The sequence below is a fragment of the Oryzias melastigma genome, linkage group LG2 (assembly GCF_002922805.2).
Source record: "Oryzias melastigma strain HK-1 linkage group LG2, ASM292280v2, whole genome shotgun sequence".
NCBI classification, from domain to species: Eukaryota; Metazoa; Chordata; class Actinopteri; order Beloniformes; family Adrianichthyidae; genus Oryzias; species Oryzias melastigma.
In genome coordinates this window covers 980,844-999,209 of record NC_050513.1, presented here as the reverse complement: position 1 = coordinate 999,209, position 18,366 = coordinate 980,844, and the positions used below count along the sequence as shown (strand labels likewise).

General features: G+C 41.4%; 1 protein-coding gene across 3 annotated transcripts in view; it reads right to left on the bottom strand.

Moving 5' to 3' along the window:
• The window catches only part of LOC112160147 (neural cell adhesion molecule 2), a 615,672-nt gene that overhangs the window by 31,956 nt on the left and 565,350 nt on the right, over positions 1-18,366 (bottom strand). For all 3 annotated transcript variants that reach the window (XM_024294538.2, XM_024294536.2, XM_024294537.2), the window contains exons 9-15: positions 17,630-17,780; positions 15,467-15,651; positions 13,786-13,882; positions 11,978-12,151; positions 6,681-6,800; positions 5,851-5,972; positions 1,383-1,557 (exon numbers count right to left, since the gene is read on the bottom strand). In XM_024294538.2, coding sequence (XP_024150306.1) covers positions 1,383-1,557; positions 5,851-5,972; positions 6,681-6,800; positions 11,978-12,151; positions 13,786-13,882; positions 15,467-15,651; positions 17,630-17,780 — 1,024 coding nt within the window. The remainder of the gene's footprint in view (positions 1-1,382; positions 1,558-5,850; positions 5,973-6,680; positions 6,801-11,977; positions 12,152-13,785; positions 13,883-15,466; positions 15,652-17,629; positions 17,781-18,366) is intronic.

Genomic DNA, 18,366 nt, shown 5'->3' with positions numbered 1-18,366 from the left:
GCAGACACTCTTCTCTTCTCTGGGGAGATGGTTCATATCATTTGTGCGTTCTTCTCAGCTCAGAACCACATAGACCACAAGTGTCAAAGTCAAGGCCCGGGGGCCGGGTCCGGCCCTCAGGGTCATTCCATCCAGATATATATAGCACTATATATTCTAATGTAATACATACATTTTTAATAACCTTCAGCATACAATAGGCTACTTGCAATGAATTTCCAGCCACTAACTAGTTTTCATATTAAAATGTGATCATTTGTTGTTGTTTATTTCTGTCATCAATAACAACATATACATTGACTTTTATTTTGTAGGAATTTCAGTGTTTGATAGTATACATGAGGTATAGGAAGGTGGTAAACAATAATGGGGCGTTACAGGCCTTCTGTCCTTATAGTTTATGTTTTTAAATGTTGTAAAAGACGATTAGAGTCACAACAACTGTTAAAGTAAACAGGTGATGCTTTTATTTTCCTAACTATACAAGAGTCCATCTGCACCACATCCTGTCCTATAAGGAATTCTAAACCTCTGAAGTTCTTATGGAAAATACCACCTTAAGAACATCAAAATCCAAGTACACGTAAAATCCCAAAAGAAGGAAAAAAGGATTTTCTCTTCTGGAAAAACTGTTTCTTATTTTTTTCTGTATTTCTTAAATAAAATAATAAACTTAATTTTTATTTTATCATATTTTTTTTCTTGTTCCTTTGGAGTATAAATGATAAAGGATAAATGTGACTCTTGAGCTGTCTTTTAACATAAATGTCAGCTTTTATGCAGATGACACTGATTTGGAGCTCTATTTGTTGCTACTTAATGTGACTTTATAAATCCTAAAGGCACAGAAATGATGCTCTGAGCTTTGAACTGTTTCATGAACTCAAAAGGCTACACCAAAACACTAATGAACACACTTTTGAGGGTCACTTCCTGATTGGTGATCTACTTCTATTCCACATTTTTAGCAGAATTTGAAATGTGCTCGACAATCTTTAAATCTAGCTCAGATCAGATGTTTACATTTTTTCTTTTTTAATTATTGCTGTTTGATTTTATTGTTCTTTTTTGTTATTTTTCTGTCTGAAAAACAAGACGACAGATTCTGAAATTAAGATTTTCAGACTTCTACAGAAAAGTTTAAGGGGAGAATTTCACAAGAATTGAATACTTTTGTTTCAGGAAAAAAAATCTCCTCACACAAAACCAGAAATACATTCTGTTCTATCTATTGTTACTTCTATGAGTTACTATTGAAAAACAGGTATTTGGTATTTTCAAATCATCTAGATTGATTAAAATGTTGAACTTCTCAAAGAGATAGAATGACAGAAACAGTGCTTTTCTGAGCTAGCCGGTGTTTTCCTCTATCATGCTTTTACCTGTAACGTCCGGCTTCTGCGGCATGAAGAACTGGTAGAAGGTGGGCTCCGACAGACCCTTGACGTTACGCGCTGTGATCTCCACTTCATATTTGGTGTTCCACTGCAGCGGCTGCAGCAGCGCAAAGTCGTTGGCTCCAGGAACCAGCTTGGTCATCCACTGCTCCTCTTTGTCCTGAAGGAAGAGGAAGAACGTCATCTTCATCCTGACTGAACTTCGATGTCCAGGGATGTTTGAGAACAGGGGGTCCAAATCCAGGCCTTCAACATGTTTTCCTACTGACCTGCTGTTGAAGCTCCTTATCACCTGAACACACCTGATCCAGGTAATAGGCAGGAGATAAGGCAGGATTTCTAGAAAAACAGCAGGTGGCCAGTCCTAGAAGGTGATGTTCTAGGATGGATGTTCTAGGATGGATGTTCTAGGAGGTGATGTTCTAGGATGGATGTTCTAGGAGGTGATGTTCTAGGATGGATGTTCTAGGATGGATGTTCTAGGAGGTGAACTTCTAGGATGAATGTTCTTTTTTAAATGTTCTATTTTTTTCTAAATTGGTTACCAGATCCTTTTGACCCTTTTTGTCAATCTTTCTGGCGTTTTGACAAACTTCGCCACCGAAGGCGTCGATTAAACCAATTCTTACTGCAACACGTTTTGTGTTCACCATTTTTATTTGGCCATTTCACACAAACATGAATTGAAAAAAAAGAATTTTTTATATCTGTATTAAAATGTGTGTTTCATGTCACAGTATGAATGACTTTTATTATTTATATAGTAGATTCCGCCTCCTCCTCCATCCCTCCGCCTCATTTGGGAGAGACCTACAGTTGAAATGAGAGATGCATTATTTCTGCGTGGACTTTTGACATAGAATGAACGCCATAATCAGCAGAGCTGCACACATGGAGACGGCAGAGGAGATGATTGACAAGATCTCCAGCCAATCAGGACACAGAACAGGGTGTTTGAAAAAATGCAGCAGAAAGGTGAACTGAGATGAAAGAAAACACAACATTCTGTTCTATTTAACAGAGATTTGGGGGATTCAGATAAGGAGAAAGGGGAATAAAAAAACACGTTTTATGTGGGTCTTGATCTGTGTGGCCAGATGAAAAAAATCATGCCTTTGTGATATGTTCACCGGGCCGGACCAAACGTGGGGGCGGGCTGGATTCGGCCCGCGGGCCAGAGTTTGCCCATGTCTGTTCTAGGAGGTGATTATCTAGGATGTATGTTCAAGAATGTACTGTATGTTCTAGTTGGTGATGTTCTAGGAAAGTGTGTTTCTTCCCCCTTTTCAATCCTAGTTTCCTCTAGTGAAGATGCATTTCCACTGGAAAACACAGGTTTTATCCATGTTTATCTAGGATTACAGGTCCATTTGGAGTCTGTTCTACCAGGTAACCACAGTCCTAAACCCAGCTGGTGTCCATAAAGATAGAAAGTGCTTTCAGGATGTTTCCAGTTGAACCATCATCACCAAAACCAAAACGGCCTTCAACCAGATGAAGGTTCAGGAACTAATCAGGAAGTCATCATGTAGAGAAACATTTGTATTCCATTCTGTTGGTTCTGTGTCAGTTCAGGGTTAGTGTGGGGAAAGAAGCTGGAAGTGTGTAGCGTTGGTTCTGAGTTCAGCCTAAGGCCAAAAAAAGAAAAAAAAAACCAAAACTGAGCAGGTCAAAAAACCAAAATATTTTGACACGTGACCTTTGACCCTCCACCATCCATCAAACCTGTTTTGACAGGTGACCTTTGACCCTACACCATCCATCAAACTTGTTTTGACAGGTGACCTTTGACCCTACACCATCCATCAAACTCGTTTCGACAGGTGACCCACCCCTCACGATGACGTAACAATTTAATATCAATTTTATATACAAAGGGTGCATAGGGTCAAAGGTCACCTGTCAAAATGAGTTTGATGGAGAGTAACTTCTTCTAATGAGTTCAGCATCTAAAAACAAGGAATTATTTTCCACTAAAGATGAAGTTTTGGTCTCTCTGACTCAAAGGTACATTTTTTGGTGCTTTGTTCAACTCTCCTACTCTCTGACTCCATAGAATGAATACCTGTACGGACCGTTTAGGCTAAAACAGGAGTGTTGTGTTGGTTTGGTTTTCAGCTCAATGTCAGTACAGACTAATCATAAATGCAAATATGTCTCCTTGAGGTAAACGCTGGTGTCAGCTGTACCGGCACCTCCTGAATAATAACAAAACCACTTCAAGCTGCTAAAAAGTGCTCTGGCAGGTGAAGGCATCAATACGGGTTTTAATTAGAATCCCTGCAGACCTCCGGCTCACTTTCAGTCAAATTATGAAATAATTATGAATTATGAAAGCAAAACGAGGTTTTAAACAAAAGAAAATCCCCTTTTCTAGAGTGGATTCTTCATTTTTTCAGTCTTCAGCAGATGTTTACTGATGAAAATGTGATGTTCAGCAGCATGTTAGACAGATCCTTCATGTTCAAACAAGTCCAGAGTCCCAGCAGGACCGGGCTCCGGGCCCAGCGGTCCCTCATTAAGACGCCAGGCTTTGAAAACAGCCACAGAAGCACAGTCTCTTCTTTAAAAATTGAATACTTTCCTCAAACAGCCCCACAGTCTAGTAAATATTCATCAGTGTTTGCAGCCCTTCTATGGTTTCAGACGGATGCTAGTTCTCAAAGTTTGTTTGACGTCAGAAGAAGGTGAAGAGAACCCAAAACTCTGGATCAAAGAAGAAACAGCCCGACTCTGGGAGTGATGCTTTCATTCAGGATAAATCTGTACATTTAAAAATTATTTCCATTATAAGAGAAAAGCAGAAAATCACTTTATCTAGATCACGTGTCAAAGTCAAGGCCCAGGGGCCAGATCCGGCCCTCCGGATCATTTTATTTTATTGTTATTATTGACCTGATGTTATCTTGAACTTATTTCTAACTTGTATTATTTTGACTAAATATATTTTTATGGAGAGTAAAATATTGAAAGTTATTTAAGGTTTAAGTTGATTTATTCTGGAATAATATTCCTGACTTTTTATTATTCATAATTACCGTATTTTCCGGACTATAAGTCGCACTTTTTTTCATCAATTTTCCAATGGTGCGACTTATATGTGATTTTGTTAGACATAAATAGGCTCATATATTTGTTATTTTCCCCACTTAAACCGGTTTCCTTTTGCCGGTTGTTTCCCAATAACAACCACTAGAGGGCACTGTAGGTTTGTGTATCAGTATCTACTGCTGTCAGCTGACAGAAACACAGAAGAAGAAGTTACGTTCAAAACAAACGTTCCTGATAATCTAATCATTCTCCTCATGGATGTTAGGATGTTTTTCTCATTTGCATCAAGACATAATTATTATTGTTTTTATTTTTCTCTTCCTGGGCTAATGCGGGACAACAAGCCATCAAACTGGGTTATAAACAGACAGAAGAGCTGCTAAAAACTGTCATGTAGATGCAGCTCCTGCAGGCTAGAAGGTAACGATCACCGTAAGAAAAAGACAAAAAAAACTGCTGTCCTCAACCCAGAATGGAGAGATGATCATAGATGCTTTTGTGGAGTTCTTTAAAATAAATAACTTAACCTCTCAACATCATCCGTATCTTCTGTGTATTTTAAACGAGATAAACAGCCAAAGCCTCCATCATGTAGCGATGAGGCTAAAAACTTCAGACAGCTTCTCCAATGGGAGTGTCTAGTTTATGAATACATTTTTGGACAAACATTGAGCATTAAATTAGACGCACATTAAACGATTCAGCAGACTTGAATTTGACGCATGAATCTCATTTGATGTCAAATGCAACGTTACGTCGGGCTTGTTGAATTTGTTCATAAATGTTGGACTATTCTCTTAAAAGTGCGACTTATACTCCGGAGCGACTTATATATGTTTTTTTTCTTCTTCATTATGCATTTTTTGGCTACTGCGACTTCTACTCCGGTGCGACTTATAGTCCAGAAAATACGGTATGTTAAAAAGTTAGTTTTAAAGTTTCAAAAAAATGGCATTATGCTGGCTTTTGGACTATTTTGGTATTTACTAAGATTTTTTAGGCTATTTTGGAGTTTAACTAATATTTAAGCTACATGCTAACTGTTTTGGCTAATTCTGGCTTTTTTCTAAAGGTTTTACCCTGTTCTGGAGTTCAGATAAAATTCTAGCTATAAGCTAGCTGTTTTAGCTAATTTACGCTTTTTAAAAAACTTTTTAGGCTATCTTAGAGTAATGCTAATATTAAGCGCTAGTTGTTCTATCTAACAGATGACACTGTTAGCATCATTTGGAGACAGAACATGTTCCCTAAGTGGGTTCACAGAGCGGTCTATGACCTTGAAATTTTTCGTAGATCACCTGTGCATCACATACAGATTTGACCATTTTTTTCATCGTAGACAGCCTGTAACCACCTGTACGGACAGTTGGGACTCATGCTCAACGCCGTCTGAAACACTCACCGTTTTGTACTTGACTATATATTCCACGATGGGCATCCCTCCATCATCCTGCTTAACCAGACCCAGCCGGTACGCCTTCCCGATCCCTTTCTGCCCGTGGACAGCTGGTGGACTCGGTTCTCCTGTGGAGGAAACAAATGAAGATTCTTTAATTGTTTGCTTTCTCTGAGAAAATGGGTAAAAGATGCAAAGCAAGAAACGAGGATGCAGCCTCAAGCTGACTACAATCAAACTCTAAAGCGTCTACCTGTATTTAATACATGTTTAATTTCCGCTTCTATTATTCACATTATTATCTAATTGGGTTGCCTTCCCAACACTGTACTCTCAGCTGCACAGCGGGAACACATTCAGTCTGAACACTTCCTCCACGGCCTCGCCTGGATTTCCTGCAGAGTCAGATTGTTAGAGCGAGTAAGATGCTCATCACGAAAGCCCAGCGTTACATGATTATTAATGCAACAGTTTTACGCAGTTTGACAGAATCTATTCTGAGCAAAAGTAATCTAAATTCATATCACTGAAAGGGGAAAAGGTTTAATCATGTTCAGAGGAGAAGTGCCGGGGTTGCACAGGACGGCGAATATGACTCATTTCGCTCAGATGCTGAGACTTTTAATAGATTTTGGAGAAACTTTGGCAACTTTTGTATAAATTCATTGCTTTTATTTTGTCAAATGTCTTGCTTTAGCATCTTGTTTATCTGTCTTAGTACACACAATAACACTTTTTCAGTGGAACCGGCAGTAATACATGGTAAAAATGATTTGTTTTTTACACACTAGAAATGCAACTCACTTTGAAGGATAGAAAACATGCAGTTTGCTTACGGATTGCTAAAGTCTGGAAGCTCTCGGTGTGGCTGAACTCCCCCTGACCCTTCCCGTTGACGGCAGCCACCCGGACCTCGTACGTGGTGTTGGGTTCCAGTCCCGTGAGCACCACTGTGGCTGGAGAAGAACCCCGGTTAAAGCAGACGGAACAGACACAGGAGCTCCACCTGAACTGCTCCAACAAGCAAGACCGTCTCCGTCAAGAAGCCGCTTCGCAGCATGACCCCCCCTCATTTAATGCATAAAATGTAGTTCCAGTCGAGCGTGGCACAGCGCCGCAGCGCCGCAGTCGGAAACCTTTTCAGTGTGTTTCTCTTAGTCGTGTTTTTGTGTCAGAACAGCAGAACAAAGCAGAAAAAGTCTTTTTTTTTACACTAAACAAAAGGAGAACCCACAATAACGATGATTACAGGAGGCACACAAACCAATGTTCATCAAATCAGCCTCATTAGGGCTGAAATGACTTAATGAAGCACAGACTCGGTTAGAGACTGTTCGCAGAAAGCAGGCAGGAGTGTGTTCATTAAAAAATTAAGATCAATGAGAGAAATGACACCAATTTTATGAAAAACATTTAATCAGTTGGTGTTTTAGTCCAAATGTGGAAATGAGAAAAAGCTGCTTCAACTTCTAGAAAAGAAACTCCAAAAAGCACACTTTGTAATTCCCTTTATTCCATTTCTGTTTCCTGTTAAAGCTTCCTAGCCAGTACGGCTAAATGGGCCCATATGGTTTGAAAGAGGGCAGAAAATGATGGTCCTGAATGGGTTTGTCCCATAGACTGTAAAAATACTGGACTTCTGGAGCCATGAGGTCCCCCATTGGAAATGCATTACTTCCTCTCCTTCCTGAAACGGATACCGCCATTTGCAAACAATCTTCAGCGATTGGTCTGAGTCATAGCTGAGTCATGGAATCTACAGGAAGTACTGTCGCCAATCAGGAGTGAGATTATGTGAGTGTCCGCCTCTTTCCACGCCTCGACCACGAGACCGCGGATGTAAACAGCTTCTACTTTAATAACACCGGAGAATTGTACAAGTCATTGTTGAAGCCTTTGAGGGAGAACCATTCCAACATTTGATTCTGTCAGCGGTCCTTTGGGATTTACTTACATTTATTCCTTTTAGTCCAACTAAAAGGAGCATTTGGGTGACGCCGCTGCAGAGGAGCCTTTTTGGAACCCAGTGGTATTTCCTATATGGAACACGGAAGTAGGGGGGCTTGCTCTGTCCAGTTGTTCTATACAGTCTATGGTTTGTTCCCATTGACTTAAGTAGGGACTTGGTGGGTTAGCTCACTACGCTAGCCAGCCACCCATTGGATAGCGTAGCATGCTAACTAGCTCCTCTCTGGCATATTAGCGAGGTCCACTGTAACATGCTAGCAAGCTCCTCTACAGTGAGCTAGCGAGTTCTGCTATATCGAACGCTGCTGTAGTGAGCTAGCAAGCTCTGCTGTCCACAGGAGGCTGGCTAGCATAGCGAGATAACCACTGAATCCCCACTTAAGTCAATGTGGGCAAACACAGGAGGGGCCACCACAGAAACTGCGGACAAACCAAGTTGGAGCCACATTTTCTGCCACTTTTTAAACAACATGGGGTCCACTTGGCCTTGCTGGCTGGGTTCTTAAGCATTTTCTTTTATCTAGGGAATAGAGAAGTCATCAGGATTCATTGAAAGGGTTGTGAAAAGCTTTAACTAGACTTAGAACATAATGAGAATGAAAACTCAACTTTATAGAGACGTTAATGCACCTGAATGAAGGCACTTGCAATGTAATTGAGACGACGCTGAGATGTCTTTTCTGCTGCTGACATTTTAAACTCGCTGGTCGCTACACTAACATGAATATCCAGAACCCTGTTTGTATATTTGAGCTTTGCTGTTCCTTCTGAGTTCTGTTCAAAGAGAAACAGGATGGTTGAAGACTGTAGAATCAGCACAGATACAAAGTCCAAAGTCTGCCTCGGTCCCCCAAGCACAACAACGTGAGGCAGAGGCACCTGATTGGATAGAATCCAGACCAATCAGCAGGCTGTGGGGTGGAGCAACCATAATGCTGAGAGAAAATTGTTGAACGCAAAACCAAAGATAGGACGAAAGGAAGATGAGGCACTACGCCTCTAAAAACGTTTGTGCTGCAATCGCAAAAACATTTTTTTAAAGAAGAAAAAAAAAAGAGTCTTTGAAAGCAAATATTAAATACTTTTGTTTACAAATCCAGATTTTTTTCTTGACACTTTACATTTTGTTTGTAACTTAGAAAATGTTGATCTCAAAAATGTGACTTCTGCTTGAAAAACAATGGTGCAAAAATCACTCCGTGGATTTCTGAATATTTTTTGAGGCCCTTGAGAGATTTTGGAGCCATTCTTTTTTTTGACAGTTACTCCCGCTGTGATGTCATCATTTCTTTGTGGGGGAGGGGTTGGTCACTTTGACAAACATTTATTTTCAGCAGGCACTAGATGTTTGCTCATTTCAGTGAGTTTGTGGGTATGTGGCGGTGACCACATTTGTGCTTAAAGCGTAAAAGATAAGAATTGTAAAAACAAGCCACGCCCCCTTTAGCCAAGACAAATGAAAAGAGGATTGGTTGTACAAACTCAGCTCCATTAAAATGATACTAAACTATGTTTAAAATACATGACTCCCAGGTTAGTACTGACTTCTCCACCGTCGATGCTTAAATTGTTATTTTTTTGCCCATAAAACTGTAGCTGACGTCCCAATGATCCCCCAACTCCAGGATCCTGATTAAAACGTACAGAAACCGGAGCCTTTTCCATTCCTCCACAAAGCCAGCAGAGTAATGAACCTGAGTGAAAGTTGTTGTTTTTGTCAGTCCGCACAAATTAAACCCTGGAATGGTAATAAGGCAGCTCGGCGGTCCTGCGGTCGAAGAAGAACGGAGAACAGATTCGGTCATTTGCAGTCGTGTGCCGGGTTCATTTCTGTCAACAAGCAGACTTTTCAATTTGGCCGAGAGCGTTCGCATGAAACGACTCCATGCATCTCATTACCATGGAGAGTTTGTGGTGGGAGGAAGTTCTGCTGAGGGGATCTAAGTGGCTCTGATGGTTCTATGCGCCGCCACTTAGTGCTCTGAACGCCTCACCGTTTTCTATCCATACGTCCTAATTCTACCGAAGAGAATCCGAATTATCTGTACTTTGATGCTTTGTTCATTTTGTGTTTTACTTTAAAAGCGCTGCCTCCTGTTCAGTATTCCCCTCGCCGCACCTCCATACTGTAATTGACTCTGAAATGAGGGATATTAGTGATAAGCCCTTCAGGTTTGTTGGAGCTGCTTATCAGCCGACCATTCGTCCTTTGGCTTTCATTTTCCGCCCATCCATCCTGTCCTTTCCAACGGGCTCAGAAATCAATTTGGAGTCGTAAAGCATGGGAGGAGGAGGAGCGCGCTCCTTCAGCTCAGACCGGTCCTGGCGCTCTCCCCCATGAGGAGCTTTGGTTACGCCGGGACCCACCAGCCCCTCGGGGGTCAGAGCTCTGAAGGATCGCATGGCAGATCATCCAGTCAGCCGTGTGCTACATGCTCGATTGTTTAAAATGCTAATCAGAGCAAGGGAAAGATCTCTGTACACAAATAGTCCATAAATGTGTTTTTCTGTTGTTGTCGACTCTTTATCAAAGGCCCACTGATCAAATCTCTGGAAGGATTTAGCTTTTATCTTTGCAGTATAACAGTCGTAGCTGGATAATATTATGACAACAATGATATTGGCTAGTAAATCGAATGCTTGTTGCCTTAAAATAGAGGAATTTATAACATTTCTTAGTGACCAAACTGAAATAACACATCTGCTGACGGATGATGCAAAAGACGATGACTAAAATGCTCTAACAGAACATTAAATCAAAGCATTAAATGCTAGTTTGACGTAATTTATCAATAGAAAGTTTTTTATTTTAAATCCTTTTTATGAATTCTCATATCTCTCCGTCTGTACAAATGACATAATTTTAGTGGATTCTGGAATCTGAGAAAAGCAACTTTACACCATTATGCAATACTTATTTACTCTAAAGCATGTGTCAAGGCCCGGGGGCCGGATTCGGCCCTCCAGATCATTTTATTGTTAGTAATGACCCGATGTTATCTTGTACTTATTTCTAACTTATATAATTTTGACAAAATATATTTTCATGGAGAGTAAAATATTGAAAGTTATTTAAGGTTTAAGTTGATTTATTCTGGAATAATATTCCTGCATTTTTATTATTCATGATTATGTTAAAAAGTTACAGTTTTAAAGTTTTAAATATTAGCATTCTGCTAGCTTTTTGGACTATTTTGCCATTTACTAAGATTTAGTTTTTTAGGCTGTTTTGGAGTTTAGCTAATATTTCAGCTACATGCTAGCTGTTTTAGCTAATTTAGGCTTTTTTGTTTTTTAGGCTTATTTAAAGTTTAACTAATTTTTCAGCTACATGCTAGCTGTGTTAGCTAATTTAGGCATGTTTTTTTTTAGGCTTTTTTTTAGTTTAGCCATTTTTGTAGCCACATACTTGCTGATCTAGGTTTTTTTTGTTTTTTTTTCTTGTTTTTTTAGGCTAATTTAGCATTTAGCTAATATGTTAGCTGGCTATCAGCTTCAGCGTTCTCACCTATGAGTTTTTGCATATTTTAGTTATCTATTTCCGCATCTTCAGCTATCAGCACTAGTGTTTTCAGTGGCAAAATTCAGCTTACTTAATGCTATATATCTAGTTGATGATTATGATACAGTCTTAAAGTTTTAAAAATTGAGTTTTAGTGTCTTCAATAAATGTTTATTCTTTTTGGCCCGTGATCTAAGGTGAATTTTGGTCCCTTGTGCGATTGAGTTTAACACTCCTGCTCTAAAGTGTGTCTTATCAGCTCAAAGGTGCTTTTCTCTGAGGCAGAATCCGCTGGATTTACACTAGTTCAGGTATCACTGGTCCACCTTGGTGCTTCTGATTCTTCTACCTCATATTCAAAAGTTGGCATCCCTCATGGCCGAATTCTAGGCCCCAACTTGTTGAAAGTGAAAAAAAAAAATTGAAATTGAAATTTTGACTTTTGAAACCCACAAAACTGACATTTGAAGGTGGAAATAATTTTTGTTTTGGACATTTAAGATTTTTTTGGCAAAACACCAATATTGTTTTCAATTTTTCAATAATATTGGTCCTAATTTAGCTCCATACTCTACTTGGTTTTAATTTTCCTCAGCTTTAGGAACCATGTAACAACCGCTCAGACCTGGTGAAAACGAAAAGCTCATTCGACTTCTCACTTACTCTGAACACTGTGGGACTTCACGTCCCTCCAGTCCTGAGAACCCACTTCTTTATACTGGACCAGGTAGTAGCTGATGGGAACGCCACCGTGGGAGTCCGGCTTCAAGAACGTGACCGTTGCCAGGCGCTGCGAGACGGCCGACAGGCGCACCGAGTACGGATTGGAAGGGACATCTGGAGGGTAAATGCAGGAGACCGTTCCAGAGCTTGTGTTATTAGAAACAAAAATATATCAACAAAAAAAGACAAAACACGCTGAGGAACCTCTGGTATGGACCTCAAACCAGTTCAGTGCTCATTAACCAGTATATTTTAGTTTACGTAAATCATGAAGCTCTGAAGTTTGAACAAAATCACATCAGAGTCTATTTTACTACTTCTGTTTTAGTGGAACGTGAAGAAGAACTAATGACAAACCCACTTTAACATCTTATGATGGTAACATCAAAGTAAAGACAGACTTTGAACCACAAATAGAAAAAACTATTTTTCATAACACCCTAAAACCATGTTTAGAAGATGTGAAAGATTTTGTGGTTATTGGAAAGCTGACCCATACGAAGGAAAAATACTTCAGTACCAGCAGAACATAAACCAGAACATTCAAGTCCTCACACACTGACGTCTGGTTAAGGACTCCTCCGTGTCACTTCTTGATTCTTTGGGTCTCTCCAAGTCGCCGTTTTTTGACGAACTGGCTGTTTGTAAAATCAAGGGTCCACAACCATCAGTGTGTGGTACCAAATGGGGACTGGTACTCGGAAAATGGACGGTACCGGTACCAAAACCCAGTCCTGGTACCCTAACCCAGCACCAGACGCAGTATTAGATGCGGTGCCAGACACGATACCAGACCCAAATTGGTACCAGACACGCACCAGACATGGTACCAGGCGCAGTACCAGATGTGGACTGGTCCTTGGAACACAGACAGTACCAGTACCATGACCCATTACTGGTTCCCTAACCCAGCACCAGATGTGAACTGGTCCTCGGAGACACAGACGTTACCGGTACCATAACACGGACTGGTACCTTAACCTAGCACCGGACACGGTACTGGATGCGGTACCAGACATGGCACCGGACCTGAATCGTTACTGGACGCAGTACCTGATGGGGTACCGGATGTGATGCCAGACCCGGTACCGATGTGATGCCAGACGCGGTACCAGAACCGGAACCGGATGCGGTACCAGAAGTGGAACCGGACATGGTACCACATGCGTACTGGTACTCGGAAACGCGAACGGTACCGGTTCCATGACCCAGTGTTGGTACCCTGACCCAGCACCGGACATGGTACTGGATGCGGCACCGAATTAGGTAACAGATGTAGTACCATGTCCGTTCTGGTCCTCAGAAATGCGGATGGTACCGGTACCATAACCCAGCAACGGACACGGTGCTGGATGTCTGATTGTTTTCTGTAAGTCTTCATGTTCGCTCAGCTTTTGAGCAAACGGCTCTTCTACTCACCAGAGCAATTCCATCTGCACTAAAGTTAATTGGACTGCACCATTGTGTCGCAGACCGGGCCTCAGTAAATTAGGGGCACTTCAGTAAATAGTGAGGGCTATGGTAAATCAGCCAGCACTATTTGAGATTAGGCCATTCTGAACAGGAGATGGGAATTGTAGTAGAATTTATATTCCCGTGAATTGCTAATAAGGCTATTACCATTAGAACAGGAGCAGAGGGTTACAGCGTTTCTGAATGCTGGGGGTCGCTGGCAGGAGAAAACACGCACGTTTTCCTGGACATTAAAGTGGAACTCATCGACAGGCGGGCTTGGAAAGTCCACTCACCTGCCTGGGCCAGAATGAACTCCTGGTATCGAACTCCGATGTTGTTCCGGGCCGTGCAGTTGTAGCGGCCAAAGTCTCTGTCGGACATGGGCGTCACCTGAAGAAAGTACCAGAAAAGAATCTTTTTCTCCTCAAGAAACATCATGGTTCTGTTCTACCTTTGTGTCGTGGGGTCGAACGCCTGATTTACAGCCTGATTAAAGCTCGATCTGATCAAAGCTTGAGTGGGTACGTCACCGTAGTCATAACTAGGGCCGGGAGTCAATTAAAACACAACAACTCATCAATCGCAAACCTGGGAAAAAATAATGGCTATCATTTTTTTTGTTTAGTTATAGTATTTGCCGATCACTTTATTAACACATTAACAAACATCATTAATGTGTTTATAGGGGTTTTGTAAGAGATTTATGAGCACAATCAGCCGAATGAGGTTTATTAACATACTTAGAAAGACTCATTAACAGATAAAGTGAGACTATTGTCTATATATGTCACATTAATAAACTAAATTATTCATGAATGAATGGAATAATAAACTGCTCACAAGCTTGACAAATGTAGTAACTATCTTTGTAAACATTATAGTGAATGTTTTGCAGCATTTCTTTATGACATTTCTCTACTTCATTTTCAACACATCAGTTGTTTCATACCTGTAAAGTTACAGCAGAAAATGACTTTCTAATGTGTGACAGTTTGGTGGGATGAAAAATGTTAACTGTTGATTCAAAGTTCTGCATTTTGACTGAAGTTGTGTCTGTTTGTTATTAACTCCAGAAGCAGAAAACTTTTTTTGTATATCATTAAAAATGTCCCAGCCTTCAGCATTTAAATGGTCAAAAGTTCTAGAAAAAGATTCACAGATCAACAGCTGGATATACAGCATTAACTGTGAAAATGCTAGTGTGAATGCTGAAAGCTGAATGTGGCCGCTGAAGATTTTAGAGAAGATAGCTGAAAATGCAGACATTGATAGCTAATATCGTGAAGCTAATAGCTGAAAACGCTGAAGGTGATAGCCAGCTGAAATATCATCTTTATGTCAAATTATCTTAAAAAAACAAACAAAAAAAGCCTAAGCTAGCCCCAAAAAAGTTGGAATCAAGCTGAAATAATAGCTAAACCCCCTAAATGACTGCTAAAACCCCCTAATTAGCCAAAACAGCTAACATTTAGCTGAAATACTCACTAAATTTCAAAACAGCCTAAAAACTTTAATAAGAGCTAAAATAGTCCAAAAAGCTAGAATAATGTCAAGATAACAACTGAAACTCCAAATAAGATCAAAAACTCCAGTAGAAGCCAGAACAGCCATGATACTAGCAGCTGAAACATCAGATGAATCCCTAATTAGGTGAAGATAACCCTTTAATTTACAGCACACTGTATATAAACAAATAATTCCAGTCTGTCAAATGCAAAGGAAAATGTAAAGAGTTCTTTTTAAGATACTTTATTAATTTAATTCATTTCTTTAATAGATAAAATCAAACCTGTTGGGTTTGAAATTAAACTTAATTATGGACTTTTACAAAAACCTTTGAGATGGAACCAAAGACTTGGAAAGCTACAAACTTGGCAGCTAAGCTAAGATTTGGTTCAGGAAACGATGAATATGAGACGACTTTAGTTCTTTGGTCAAACCAAACCTACAGAATCCCGACGGCCATCAGCTCACCTCCAGCACGGAGCGGCCCTCCGCTCTGTGGATGTGCATGTTGGGCGTGACCTCGGAGATGGTGAAGCGCTCTCTCCTCCACAGCATGGTGGCGGGCGGGTTCGACATCACGTCACAGCTGATGTTCACCGGATTTCCCTCCCAGGAGTAGAAAATGCTCTGGTTGGTCAGGAATTTGGGGACATCTGTTTTCAGAATTCAAGACAAACAAAAGGAACTTGATGAAATGTGTTTGAGGCGACAGAAGACTCTGTGGTAAACAGGGAGGACCATCGTGAAGCGACCCGGCGCTGGGATGTTCTCCGGTCCGCCCGGCTCCGTCTCCGAAGCATTATGCTTGTTTTATGCTCTCTTGCAGGATTCCATTAAAGAGATTGATGCCCGGCTCCCCGTCACAGCCCGGACGTGCTATCGTCTATGCAGCCTGCAGTGACTTACTAAATGAGTTCATTAGTTTGGCCCAGACGAAGAGCGCTGTCGGCCCGGGTCTCGCCAAGTTTGGAGCCGACATTAAAGGCAGAAACGTTCGGCGTCTTCCGCGGGGCTTTGCCTGGCCTCTCATCTTTGTTCCTCCAGCTTTTAAAGGCTCTGAGGCGGCGGCGCCCTTCTGCTAATGAACCTAATCACTCCACGGCCAGAATGAAGATTTTTACTTCAGAGATCATTAGGCAAAGGGAGAGGCGCCCCCCAAATAAGGCCCGACCAGCAGCGGTGAGGAATGGCCGTGCTCGTCGGGAGGCAGCCGAGCTGTCACCGACGGCGATGCATGATCTCCACTCTCTAATTGACCCTTCAGGAGTCCGTGTGCGTGGTGGAGTGGGTGTCGGCGAGCTGAGGAAGATGATTTGTTTATAATAATCTAATGTTCTTCAGGAACAGAGCAGGAAGCTTCCTGGACTGTGAACTTTTGAACTGTTGGAACATCTCTGGACTGTTTTATGGTAATAAGAGTCAAACATGATTCTGCAGTGAGTTTTAGGACAATTTAAGAAAAAATATTTAGTTTAATTTAAGACACAGAGGAGTTTAGAATTAAAAAGTCAAATAAAATGGAGTTACCGGTCCTTCAACTTCAGTTTCATGTAAAGCAGGGGTGTCTAACTCAGTCACACAAGGGGCCAGAATCTAAAACACACCTTAGGTCACGAGCTGAACAGGATAAACATTTATTGAACTCTCTAAAACTACATGTTTAAAATTTTAAAAACACAACTTTTTCACATTACTATGAACAAGATTTAAAGCTATTACCTGCAATAATGCTAGTGTGAATGCTGTAGGCTGAATTTGACTGCTGAAAATGCTGAGGGTAATAGCAAAAATCTTTGAAGATAATAGCTAAAAACACTGAAGCTGAAAAAATAGCTAAGCTTCAAAATAGCCTAAACAACGGAAAAAAAGCCTAAATTAGCCAAAACATCTAGCTCAACCACTTTCTGCGTCACAGAGCGTGCTCCGCCGCTCTCGACGTCACGGAAGACTCTCGCCACTCTTGGCGTCATTATCGCAGAGTGACCTCCGCCATTTTCAGCGTCGCGGGGTGAGCTCAAATGGTGCCGTGATGAGCTTCAACTCTCGAGCGTGTCGAGTGTTCAAAGATGGGCGGGGCTTTTATACTGGAAATCAGAGCATGATAACTTCTAGGACTTACACCAGTTGACCATCACAAAGTGTAACTGTAATACCTTGTTTCAACCTGTAGGGGGCAGCACACAGACGGTGGCTGCGTCTCACCTGTTTGTCCCTAGCTAACCCTCATGTGTTGTACACGACCCATACTGAACACCCTGGAGGGTTCTAGGACACCCTCTGTCTTCACCCAGAGAGGGCTGTGATTGGCTCTGGTAACCCATGTGACGGGAGGATTACTTCAAGAGGCTTTTGTTGAGTTTCTACATCCATGTACTGGAGGAAGTCAATACTTGGATATATCTTTAAGGTTATTAACTTCAGTTTATTGACCAAACAATACCACACTTCATCCAAGATCTGGAATATTTCTTCAAAAAGAAGTCTTAATTTGAAACAGAAAACAGGAAGTTAAAGACCACCCTCTACTGGCGTTTTCCTTTAATTCTGAACAAATGATGGCGGTCAAGACTGTCGACAGGACTTCTCTGAAGAAAACGGTTCTCCAGAAGGTGAGCCGGGACTCATACTTACACTCAATGTCCAGAAACATGCTCTTCTGATGACCTCCTATCCTGCTCTGCGCCTCGCAGTCAAACCGACCCAAGTCCGTGAGCCTCACGCCGCTGATGGTCAGCACCGATTTACCGTGACGACCTCGAACCTCGAAGCGTCCGTCTCGGTTCTGAAACACAAACACAATCCTGTCTTTAGGAGCAAGCTCTCAACTTCTGGAGTTTTACTTTAGAAGTTTGTGGCTCAAATCTCTGAACTTTAGAACCTGGAAGAGAAGGAAAGAAGAGAAGGAAAAACAGGTCATGAGGTCTTTAAACAGCTTCACTTCCTTCTAACGAAGCAGCCCTTCATCTGTTTGGAGCTGCCTGGCGAGCATCTGTCACGTATCCCGAGCTGTCACAGTTAATATAATAAAGAGTTTATAAATGACAAAGTCATTCCATGTGTATGAAGACAGATGTATCACTCTGAAACAGCGGGTCAATTACAGCCGGCCGGCCTATCGTTCTGGAATCGACAAGCTCTGGTAATTAGAAAACAACATCCAGCCGCATCCTGGCAAGCGGTTATGATACTGCTGCCACCCCCCATCCGATAACCCCGGTGACCCCCATGAAAGTGTTTATTACCACGCCGTCTGTTGACTCGCAGCTCAGATGCGTCGACATTAGCGAGAAGGTTGATGGTGGCACGGCAGTCTGAAGGCGTCGGAAACATTAGAGGCACAAACAAAGACGCGTCAGTGATGTAATCTA